Raw genomic sequence first — 12,816 nt, 5'->3', positions numbered from 1 at the left:
AATAAAAATGCCAAATCATTCTGGATTTTTTACCATCTAGCATGAATAGAACTTAGCAATCAGATTCAGCCATTGACTGCAAACATCAGAGCATGTTTGCAGTTGATTGCAGTTTTATCACAAAGTGCCCTAGTAGGTTTCATTCCCCAAAATGATGAATTCCTGATAAATAATAATAATAATCCTTGCATTTGATATAGCGCTTTTCACGTCGGGAGGACATCCCAAAGCGCTTCACAGAATATACTGTAAAGTGAATTGACTGTATATTTGTGGGCGAATGTGGCAGCCAATTGCGCACAGCAATGTCCCACAAACAGTCGTAGATTGAACATGACCAATTTTTTATTATTGTTTTTGTTTTTTGGAGGGATTATTATTAGGCGTGTGGAGTAAGGAAACTTGCCCAAGGTTTCGCCCTCTGCCTGGAATTGAACTCAGGTCTCTCACTTACAAAGCGAGTGCTCTAACCACTGAGCTATAGGACTCCACCATGACTCCACCATGACATGCTCTGCTGTCAACATGTTGCTTACTGAAGATGTTGAGCAAAGGCATGATAAACCATGTTAAAGAAAAACTGACAGAACGACATATTTACTTTCTTGTCACTGCCAATGGCTTTGATTGATTCATGGAAGTAGGTCACTAACTTATCTTTTTGTCTATACCTGGTGCATGGTCTTGGTGTCTTGAGAGAAACTCCAAATTATAGATCAGAGTTGTAACTTGTAATATGTAACAACCGCGTGTTTTGACGCTGAGCTGGAAAGAGAGAGGTGGTGGGTGGGATGGTTGACCAAAGGCACGATTGAAGAGGAAAGCCTTCAGGTGTGATTTGAAGATGGGCAAAGGTGGGGTAAAACAGCTGGATTGAGGCAGGGGGTTCCAGAGATTCGGGCACAGTGGCTGGAAGCATGTTAGTCAATGGTGATGTGGAGAATAGGAGAGAGTTACAAGACTCAAACCAGCTGAGTGAAAGCGGTGGGTAGTGGAGTGGGATGTGAGCAGATCAGAGAGGTACAGAGGTGGCAGGATGTGAATTGATTTGAAAGTGAGATCTTGAAATAATATTACAAAATAATATTAATCTGCAACAGGGAGCCAGTGCAACCTGGCAAGAACTGTGGTGAGACTGGTAAGGGTCAGAATACAGATGGCAGAGTTTTGTATTATTTGGACCTTGTTTATAGAAAGGCTGGAGAGACCGGTGAGGAGTCAATGGAAAAATCAAGCTTTGTTTTATGCTTTGTTGCAGGTTTGTTGTAACCATTGGTTACTATGGGTTATCTCTGAACACTTCCAACTTGTACGGAGACCCCTACATTAATTGTTGTATCAGTGGTTTTTCTGAAATTGGAGCATACCTAGTAGCCTGGTGGCTGCTGCACAAAGCATCTCGAAGAATTGCGAATAGTTCCATGTTGTTAGTTGGTGGAGCTCTGTTGCTGCTGACTTCAATAGTGCCTGCAAGTAAGTGCTTCATCCATTTGTTCCTGAAATTCAAAATGTTGAAACCTTTCACCAACAATAACTTGCATTTATATAGGGCCCTTAGTGCAGGGTGGCGTCGCAGAGCATATTAAAGACATAGTCAATCTGTGTTCTCTGCTGCCTTGGATACTGTGGATCATTCCATCCTCCTCCACCACCTCTCCTCTCACTTTAACCTTCAAGGTTCTGACCTTGAATGGTTCAGCTCTTATCTCTCACACCACCTCCAATTTGTCTCCACCAACGGTTTCTCTTCGCACATTCTTGTACGGTGTTCCTCAGGGCTCTGTCTTCGCTTCCCTCCTCTTCAATCTGTACATAATCCCTCTTAGTGACCTCTCCCACACCAGGATCTGTGACCCCATCACCCTCGTCCGGCTCCACTGGCTCCCCATCCCTCAGAGGATCAAGTTCAAATTCCTCGTCCTCACTTTCAAGGCCCTCCATGGCCTTGCCCCTCCTATCTCTCTGACCTGCTAAACCCCTATCAACCTGTCTGCTCCCTGTGTTCAGCAGGCTCCAGCCTGCTCCACGTCTCCTGCCCGACCCACCCTAATAATAATAATAATAATCCTTGCATTTGATATAGCGCTTTTCACATCGGGAGGACGTCCCAAAGCTACCATTGGCGGCCGGGCTTTCAGCCTCTCTAGCCCCACCCTTTGTAACTCCATCCCACAATCCTTTTGCCTTGCTCCCTCCGTTGCCTCCTACAAGGCAGAACTCAAAATCCTCCTTTTTGACCGTACCTTCAGCCGCCCTCCTAACTCCCTGCCCTCCCTCATCCCAACCCTGCACCCCCACTCTCCGGTCCTGATCCCTGACTATTCAGCACCTTGGGATGTCCTCCCACCATGAAAGGCGCTTTAGAAATGTAATTTTGTTGTTGTTGTCAGAAACTTTATTCCATCTGGTACATAAATTATTTTCTTTGCGTCTCAGAGCGCTTAACAGTAGCATAGCCTGTCTCCCAGCTGGGGGTGGGGGTTGGGTGGGGGTGCTTGGAGGTGGCCATAAGCATGGTCGAAGAAGAAAGTTTTCAGGTCGAACTTGAAAAAGGGGAGAGAGGGGGCAAGGCGGAGGCACTGAGGGAGAGCGTTCTAGAGTTTCAGGCGTACTGGCTGAAAGTGCGTCTTCCGATGGCATGGCAGAGGGTGTGAGGGACGAGCAGGAGGCCGGTGTCAGTCGAGCACATAAATGTGCTCCCTGCAAAATCTAAAACTGCCCTCAACACCAACCAATTCAAGAACCATAAGAACAACAACAAATTGCATTTATACAGCACCTTTTAGCAGCTTTCACCTTTTGGAAGGATGTCCCTACAACAACAGCAACAACAATAAAATTACATTCGTATAGCGTCTTTCACATTGGTAGGATGTCCCAAAGTCGCTGGACAGACAGAGTTATGGACCCATTTAGGGGAAGGGTGGGGTATGGTGGAGGGCGGGGTTGGAAGCAGGGTGATCGAAAGCATGGCTGAAGAGGAGGTTCTTGAAGTGGGTCTTGGAGATGGCGAGGAAGGGGGCGAGATGGAGGGACAGGGGGATGGAGTTCCAGAGGGTGGGTGCAGAGTGGTGGAAGGCCTGCTTGCCAATAGTGGGGTGAGCAAGGCGGGGAACGTGTAGTAGGCCGGAGCCCGCTGAACGAAGGGAGCGAAGATGGAGGTAAGGAGAGGTAGGCGGGAGAAAGAGGGCTTTGAAGGAGGGCTTTAAGGTGGAGGGCTTTGAAGGTGTGGACCAGGATCTTGAACTCCATCCTCCATGTGATTAGAAGCCAGTGGAGTTGGGCAAGGATGAGGCTGTTAGGGTTGCATAGCCTAGTGCGGGAGAAGATACAGGCTGCAGAGTTCTGGATGATCTGCAGCATGTGGAGGGAGGAGTTGGGGAGGCCGATAACAGGTGAGTTTGCACAGTTGAGCCTCGATGTAATGAAGGCATGTATGAGGGTTTTGGTGGCCTGCAGTGTGAGACAGTGTCCGAGCCGGGCGACTTTGCGGAGGTGGGGGAAGGCAGAGCAGGTCATGGAGCAGATGTGGGATAGAAAAGATAGTTGAAAGTCAAACAAGACCGCAGGGTTCCGGACTGGCTTAGCAGGGCGGAGTGTGCAACTTTGGATGGTGATGCTGTCAGCGACTGAGGTGAGGAGGTGCTGACGGGAGCTAATCAGGAGAGCCTCGGTCTTATTAATGTTCAACTAAAGAAAGTTAGCTCTCATACAGTCCTTAGGCACTGGACAATCAATGGCTTGCGCCCGAGATGGGGGTTAGAATCAACAGGGTTGGTCGACAGGGAGTGTGCAGTTGGGAGGGTCGTCAAAGGCATGGTCAACGAGAAGGGTCTTGAGATGGGCCTTGAAGGAGACAAGGGAGGGCAAGGTGGAGGGAATCCAGGATGGAGTTCCAGATGGTGGGGGCAGAAAAGCCGAGAGTCTAAAATGGCTTTGTATCTATCAGTGCTATTAAGAGAAACTCACAATTGTCAGTTCAGATGTTGATATTTGTTTGCAGAATATGTTGGTGACAGAATGACAATTACAAATTGACCAGCTTTGTTCAAACTCTAACACCATTGTTAAAGAATCTATTTCTTTATAGTATTTTGTAATGGTTAAAAATGAAAGCAACATATAAAAGGTGATGAATATAAATTATTTTGAATTGTCTGTTGCTGTGAAGTTTAGGCCTAACTACTGTATTTTCATTTGAATTTCAAAGATCTACATATAATTGCCACTGCGCTGGCAATGATTGGCAAATTGAGTATATCTGCCACCTTTGCTATAATCTTTGTTTACTCATCTGAGCTATATCCAACTGTTGTGAGAAACATGGGCATTGGGACATGTTGCATGACATCCAGGATTGGTGCCATACTCGCCCCATATTTTGTTTACCTCGGTAAGTAAAATACCTAACCTTTATTTAATAGTTTTGAAAACTTTTCAGTAATTATTATAAAGCTTTGATGTGGTATTAGCTAGCTGTGGAAGAGAGGGTGGTACTTTTTATAGGAATTGCTCATCGGTTACAACATATTTTCATTGGCTACATTGATTGGGGTACAGAATACACATAGTGTACATGGTGCAGCATAAGGAAGAGTTATCTTGTAGACAATTGGACAATTTACCCGGAGTAAGAGCAGTGCTGGCATCAAACTTTTATTTTTCAAACTGTTATGTTTGCTATTCAAACCAGAAATTTCACCTGGTTCAAAACGTAGACTATTTCTTTTAAATTTCAGAGCTTGAAAATTGTAGTAACTTCTTAAATTCAGTCATAATTTGTGAAGTTGGGAAAAAATGGGTTCCAAATTAAGACTGAATTGAAGAATTTGCCAAATTTGCATTTTGCATGTTTACTTCGACCTGGCTCATATAATAGCACTTTCTTCTGTGGGTCAGAAGGTTGTAGGTTTAAGCCTCATGTTTGTAATTTGAGCTCATATTCTAGGCTCCTCTCTTGCCATTCCCTCTCTGAACTCCTCCAATCGAGTTTCCATGCTGCCAACAGCACGGAAACAGCCCTGGTCAAAGTCACTAATTACATTCTGTCCATCTGTGACCAGATCTCTCTCTCCTTCCTTGTCCTCCTTGACCTTTCTGCTGCCATTGACACTGTCGACTATTCTATCCTCCACCACAGCCTCTCCCCTCAGCTCAACCTTCATGGACATGCCCTTGCCTGGTTCAAATCCTACCTTTCCCACAGTCTCCACCATGTCTCCACTAATGTCTTCTCCTCCAGCCCCCCACCATCATGTGTGGTGTCCCTCAGGGCTCTGTCCTTGTGCCCCTCCTTTTCAATGTTTACATGGTGACCTCATCCATAGACATGGGGTCAACTTTCACATGTATGCTGATATCACACAACTCTACCTCTCCGCCTCCATCCTTGACTCCAGGATAATAATAATAATAATCCTTGCATTTGATATAGCGCTTTTCACGTTGGGAGGACGTCTCAAAGCGCTTCACAGAACACACTGTAAAGTGAATTGACTGTATATTTGTGGGCGAACGCAGCAGCCAATTGCGCACAGCAGTGTCCCACAAACAGTCGTAGATTGAAAATGACCAATTTATTATTGTTTTTGGTTTTGGAGGGATTATTATTAGGCGTGTGGAGTAAGGAAACTTGCCCAAGGTTTCGCCCTCTGCCTGGAATTGAACTCAGGTCTCTCGCTTGCAAAGCGAGTGCTCTAACCACTGAGCTCAGGACTCCACATGCTGTCCTCACAGGCTGCCTGTCAGATATCAAGTCCTAGATGAGAGCTAACTTCCTCCAGTTGAATGTGAACAAGACCAAGGCCCTCCTGTTTGGTTCCCATCAGCACCTCCATACTTCGGGCACTGAAAGCATCGTGTAGAGATGCACTCTACATCTCAAGGAGCCAATACAGAACCTCGACGTCTCCCCCACATCCATGCCGTAACCCACTCCATCTTTCCCCACTTCCACAAAATTGCCCTCCTCCACCACTGCCTTCATTACTTCCAGGCTCGACTATACAGACTCCCAGTTTGTCAGCCTCCCCAAATATTCCCTCCACAGGCTGCAGATCATCCTGAACTCTGCAGCCCGTGTCCTCTCCCACACCACCACACCAGGCTTCATGACCCTTTCACCCCCATTCTCGCCCGGCTCCACTGGCTCCCCATCCCTCAGAGGATACAGTTCAAGATCCTGGTCTTTACCTTCAAAGCCCTCCGTTCTTACACACACGTCATGGCTGATTGTGGGACATTTCTGTATACAAATTTGCTCCCACATTTGATAATAAATGCACATTTTACAGAAATTGTGACTTGCGTTTCAACGTTCTAAGCACTATATCAAATTGCAAAGTTTGTCACCAGTCTAGAATCATGCAGACCTTCTGGCCCCAGCTTGTATTTTACCGTGATTTGAGGAGGTAATTAAAGTGCTCTTAGTGGACCCAAATTACTTCACACGCTCGTGACTCTTTTGTTGTGAGGAGGAAGTACTCCAAGGCTGATGACAGGCCAGCTAGCCTTTTCCATCAGCAGGGTGTATTAGTGGCCAATGGGACTGAGGAATTTCGCCACTTGTGTCCTATTGTAATTCTGCAAGCAAGATCCCTTCAGGTACGATGGTCCTTGCTAGACAAACAATGGAAAGCTTGCCAGACAGAACGTATAGTCTAAATTAAAAGATTGCTTAAGTATACATTTGGAAATTGGGAAAGGTGGAATCCTCTGCCCCCTTTCCTCACACTGTTCTCTTTACTGACATCCAGTCACACATTTGTCTTCTGCCTCACTCACAGATTGAGACTTTCAACTGCTAGTTATTGAGATTGTGTCTTAGATCTAAGTTTCAGTGATTTTCTTTGTGAAGCTCATTTCTCCATTAACAGCACAGGTTTATGTAATCTGTACAAAAGAGCCACCACATAGATGCAGCACAACTCTGATATAATGTGGCAGTTTGGGAGGGAGAAAGTGTATGTGTGTTTATAGAATAGCCCAGCCTTATAATGTCATATGATCACTAGTTCTGCATTCACTGCACATAGCACAGAAAGTCGTCTGGTTTGGTTTCCATGATAAAAAAATGAAGTGGATTATTGTAACTTCCAAAGTTTTTCTACCTTTCAGGAACATTTAACAAGATGTTACCTATTATAATTATGGGTATCTTGACACTGATAGCTGGAGTTCTCAGTTTAATTCTACCTGAATCACGTGAGGTCTCTCTTCCAGAGATTATTGAGCAGGTTCAGCCATTAGCATGGTAAGTAAAGGGATCTAAGTTCAATTGCCATTTCTCATATCTATGTTTTCTTTCTCCGTTCCAACTTTCCTTTCCCTGACTCATTGTTGCCTTCTCCCCAGCATTTTGGGACACTAAGCATTAAAGTCACTATTTATGACTCCTGCTACAGATGTCATGATTCAGACATCAGTATGAAAAAATGTTCAGTTTTCACCTCAAAGAGCGCAAAGGTTTCCAAAATTGAGGAAGTTAAGATTATTGTGTGTACTTGATTATTTAATGTTCTGCCTTTTGTTACAGCTTTGCCACCAAGAAGAAGGATTGTGTTACAACAGTGAAAAAGGATGAGAACGCTGAAATGGAACTAGAGTTTCAGTTCAAAGCAGAGCCTTTAAGAATAATTATAAAATAATAGTTTTTAAAAGAGAAATGAAAGTGAAGAGATAAAACACCTCAAGATTTAATCTGGCACTGTTGAATTCATATCAGAAGATTTGGTATCATTGTATTGTCTAATTTGTACTCCCCATAGTAATATATTAAACTATGAGCATTAATTTTGAGATATTTTCAAGGATGTAAAACACAGAGAGTTCACAGTTGAATTGAGTGTTGCGCATTTCTGGAATTTGTCATTGTAATACACTTGCTAACAGCAACCTTTTATGTTTACATCATATCTTTTCATGTCAGGAGGATGTCTCAATGTGCTTAAAAACCTGCACAACACCTTGTGAGCACAAAGTGAAGTTAATTGATAACTTACAGAAATATAAGAGCAGGAATAGACCATTTAGCCTCTCAATCTACCTCTGCCATTGTATTAGTTCAATACTTATCTATCTCCATCTTAAAATCTTTAATAGATTCCGCAGTACCTCAGGCGCTGGCAGCGCCACCATCCATGGATGCACACTCCACAAGCTGCAGATCATCCAGAACTCTACAGCTCATGTCCTCTCCCACACCAGCCTCCATGACCCCATCACCTGCACCTTTCAAAATATTCATCCTCACCTTCAAGGCCCTCCACTGCCTTGCTCCTCCCAACCTCTGCAAATTGCTGACCCCATATCAATCTGTCCGCTCCCTCCGCTCACCAGGCTGTGTCCTGCTCCACGTACCCTGCTCAGCCCGCCCCACCATTAGAGGTCGGGACTTCAACCTTCATGCCCCCACCCTATGGAACTCCATCCCACATTCCCCTCACCTTGCGAAATGACAAAAGTTATTTGTATTCTATTCTTAATAATTTATTGTTAATGCAACAATATAGCTTTGCATTGATTCAATCAATAGGCTACAGTATGTAGGGTTACAACAATATTGTGCTTTTAAGCTCAGCTCATCTTGGACACTCGAGTGGATGGAATCTCAGAACCTCAGGTGTGAGTTCTCCCTTCCTTGAAGAGTGTACAATGTGCTCACTCTCACGCCAACTCTTAACTGCTAAAGTGTAACGCAGCTATACTTTATATCATGGTTCATTACTTCAGGGAGATTAGTGGATGCCAACACTTCCTCACCTACCTAACTTCTTTTGTTTAATATTTTTATAAATGATCTGGAACTAGGAGTCGCAAGCACAGTGGCTAAGTTTATAGATGACACCAAGCTAATTAAGGTAGTATATTGTGAAGTTGAACAACATAGGTTATAGGAAGATTTGAAAAAACTTGGGAATTGAGCAGATCGGTGGCAGATGAAATTCAACGTGGAGAAATGTAAAGTACTTCACATAAGGACAAAAAATTCTGGAAGGTACTATTATTTGAACAGAAGGAAAATAATATGTATGGAAAATGAAAAGGGACCTGGAGGTCCTGATTGACAATAAATTGAAGCTCTCCTAACAATGCTCTGTGGCAGTGAGTAAAGCAAACCAGATGTTGGGATGTATCAAAAGATCAATAGAAAACCGAAATAGTGGGGTAATCCTGCCACTGTATAAATCATTGGTGAGACCATACTTAGAGTATTGTGTACAGTTCTGGTCACCACAGTACAAAAAGGATATTGGAGAAATCGAGAAGATACAGAGGAGGGCAACCAAAATGATTGTGGGAGTGGAGGGACTGGACTATGAGGAGCAGCTAAGTAAATTGGGCATATTCATGTTGGAAAAGAGAAGATTGAGAGGTGACATGATTGCTGTCTTTAAGATTCTAATGGGGCAAGACATTATAGATCATGACAGGCCTTTTCAACTTGTCCAGCATAGTAAAACCAGAGGACACAACCTGCGATTGAAGGGGGATAAATTCAGAACAAATCTACCAAAGACTATTCTAGTGAGTGAATAATGAACCTGTGGAACAGGCACCTAGGGAGACAGTTGAAGCAGGAAGTTTTGATTCTTTCAAACAAAGGTTAGTTTTCTTTGGGGAAATAACATTATGGAATATAGTACATAGATAGTTTGGGACATATCTGCAAGCGACCGTCAGGAAGGTGGAAGGCAAACTAGATTGTCCTGGTCTTTTTTCGTCTAGCATTTATTCTGTTCTTATGATCTTATGATTGTTTTAATCACATTGACCTTGGTCCTTTGGACACTGATTGACAACACAGGATTTTACCGTCGCAATTAATTTGTGACACAACAACCTATAGCTGCAATATAATAATATAATTCTTTTATTAATATACATTATTATATTCTTAATATAAATCGTTAATATAAATTATTATATTGTTAACATAATTACAGTATATGCTGTGAAGCGCTTTGAAACATCTCAATGATATAATGGTACTGTATCAAATAAAATCATTATTATTATTATAATTACAAATTCACCTCCTCTTTCTTAGCCAAATTAACTTTTCATATTGCATACACAGCAGATTGAAATTTTCTCATGCCATTTTATTCAATGTTATATTAGGTATCCCGTAACATCTGTTATGCTTAGATAGAAGTTCTGTAACTCATTTAATCAGACCAATATTTTATGAACATGATTGTACAAATCATCTTGATACCTGACAACATGTGTAAGCAATTTTCCCTTAATCGAAACAACATTTATAATCAAGATTATAATCCCCAGGTCAGCTCAATCCCAGCTAAAATAATAATTGACTTCTGATCACAACACTTTCAATGGCAGGGAGGGTGAGAGGAGGGGTATTAGCTGTTAAAATCCATCAATCCCCAAACACATAGTCTGGGGTCCTCAAGCGTTGGCTCTTTCCATCCTGTGCCTAATATCCTCCAGGATTAGATGCATGGGGTGCATCCCTCTGGGGAGAGAGTAGTTTTCGCCCTGCCCACAGCACAGAGACAGCACTTGTCAAAGTCACAAATGATGTCCTCTCTGTCTCTGAGTAAGGCTCCCTTTGCCTCCTCATGCTCCTGGATCTCTCTTCCACATTCGACACAGTTGACCACGCCATCCTCCTCCACTGCCTTTCCTCCCTCATCCACCTTGGTGGGACTGAACTCATGGTTTGAATCCTACTTCAGCCCTATGGGATGTCCTCCGGACGTGAAAGGAGCTCTATCAATGTAATTTTGTTGTTCTTGTTGTAGTTGTTGTACTTAGCATTACATGCATTTGATCATCAAGGGAATACAAAACAGGCAAAGCTGATCATTTGTCACATAGGCTAAGGACACATCAGCTGAGATGCTGACACTCCCCCAAACATTGATCTTGCTGCTCTGCATGGATCAGCACCTGAACTGTGGAGTCGTGTAGCTCAGTTGGAGGACTCGCCTCGCAAGTGAGAGACCTGGGTTTGATTCGCAACAGGGCAAAACCTTGGGCAAGTTTCCTTACATCACACGCCTGATAATAATCCCTCAAGAAAAAAAACAATAATAATTTGGTCATTTAATCCAGGACTGTTTGTGGGACATTGCTGTGCGCACTTGGTTGCCGCATTTTGTCCATAAAATACAGTCAATTCACTTTACAGTATATCCTGTGAAGCTCCTTGAGATGTCTAGAAGGCGTGAAAAGCACTATATCAAATGTAAGGATCATTATTATTATTAACCAACCTCCACTTCCTCCAGCGAATGGTTTCTACTCCCGCCACCGCTTGATTACCTGTGGGGTACCCCAGGGCTCCATCCTTGGCCCACGTCTTTTCTTTATCTATATGCTCACTCTGGGCAATGTCATCTGCAGACATGGGGTAAATATCCTTGTTTATGCGGAAGAGACACAAATCTACTTGGCCTCCTCCAGTACCAACTCCAGGTCCGGCGATGTTCTATCAGCTTGATTGGCAGACATCAAGGACTGGAGATTGCAAAAAACTTGCAGCTGAATGTGGACAAGACGGAAGCTATTCTCCTTGGCTCCCGTCAATGTCTTTACTCCTGCGGATCTGAACTTCTCAACCTCCCTGGGCTCTCCTTCACACTCACCGAACCAGTGCGTAATCCAGGTGTCCAGTTCAGCCACCAGCTATAATTTCTTCCCCATATCTGGTCTCTGACCAGGATCACCTTCTTTCACTTTTGCCACATTGCCCACCTCCGACTGTAACTTACCCCAAATGCAGCCAAAACCCCTGTGCATGAGTTTGTCACCTCCCGCTTGGATTACTCAAACGCACTCCTTGCTGATTTCCACAGCTCCACTGTTCAAAAAATCCAGCTCATTCAGAACTCTGCTGCCTGCAAACTTAGTTGGACCAATCTCTGTACCCACATCTCACCAATTCTGGCCAAGCTCCACTGGCTCCCCATCACAGAACAAATTGACTTCAAGATCCTCACACTTGTGTTTAAATCCATTCACTCCCTGGCACCTCCCTACCTCTCCGACCTCCTCACTCACCAATCCACCAACTGGCGCCTCCGCTCGACTGTCACCAGCCTCCTGCTTGTTCCTCGCATCCTCTGTTCCACCATTGGAGGTCACGCTTTCAGCCACTCTGAGAGCTACATTGAACGGAGAGCACTATATAAGTGCAAGTTGTTGTCTTTGTTCTTATTCCGATATTGCTTGAATCTTGGACACTCGAGTGGATGGGTGTGAGTTTTCCCTTCCTGGAGAAGTGAATGACGTCCTCACTCTCAAGCCAACTTGAACAGCTGAAGTTTTAGCTTTACTTCTTTATATCATGGGTCTTTATTTCAGGGAGATTGATGCATATCAACATTTCCTCACCCATCTAATGATTGTTTTGATCACATTTACCTTGGTCATTTTGACTCTAATTGATAACACAGGATTTTACAGTAGCAATTAATTTGCGATACAACAAACTACAGCTGCAATATATTATCAATATAATTACTATATCATTAATCTATTATTAATATACACTGTTACATTATTAATAAAAATGTTAATATAGATTATTGTATTGTTAATATCAATTTTTATATTGTTAATATCAATTACAGTATATTCTGTGAAGCGCTTTGAGACATCTCAATGATGTATTAAGGCACTATATCAAATAGAAGGATTATTATTATTATTATCATTATAATAATAACAAATTCACCTCTTCATTCTTAGCCAACTTAACTCTTCATATTACAATTCACAGCACATTGACGTTTTCTCATACCATTTTATTGAATGTTATATCAGGTATCCCGTAACATCTGTTAA

The 12,816-nt window shown here is 43.1% G+C and overlaps 1 protein-coding gene across 2 annotated transcripts in view; it reads left to right on the top strand.

Moving 5' to 3' along the window:
* Positions 1-8,157, top strand: part of LOC103187394 (solute carrier family 22 member 4) — a 28,030-nt gene extending 19,873 nt beyond the window's left edge. For both annotated transcript variants that reach the window (XM_007906864.2, XM_007906862.2), the window contains exons 7-10: positions 1,259-1,473; positions 4,211-4,393; positions 7,117-7,252; positions 7,535-8,157. In XM_007906864.2, coding sequence (XP_007905055.2) covers positions 1,259-1,473; positions 4,211-4,393; positions 7,117-7,252; positions 7,535-7,646 — 646 coding nt within the window. In that variant the 3' untranslated portion in view covers positions 7,647-8,157. The remainder of the gene's footprint in view (positions 1-1,258; positions 1,474-4,210; positions 4,394-7,116; positions 7,253-7,534) is intronic.
* The last annotated feature ends 4,659 nt before the right edge of the window (positions 8,158-12,816 follow it).

Source organism: Callorhinchus milii, unplaced genomic scaffold (assembly GCF_018977255.1).
Source record: "Callorhinchus milii isolate IMCB2004 unplaced genomic scaffold, IMCB_Cmil_1.0 Scaffold1, whole genome shotgun sequence".
Taxonomy (NCBI): domain Eukaryota; kingdom Metazoa; phylum Chordata; class Chondrichthyes; order Chimaeriformes; family Callorhinchidae; genus Callorhinchus; species Callorhinchus milii.
Note: the sequence above shows the minus strand (reverse complement) of the source record. Positions and strands in the feature narration are given on the sequence as shown.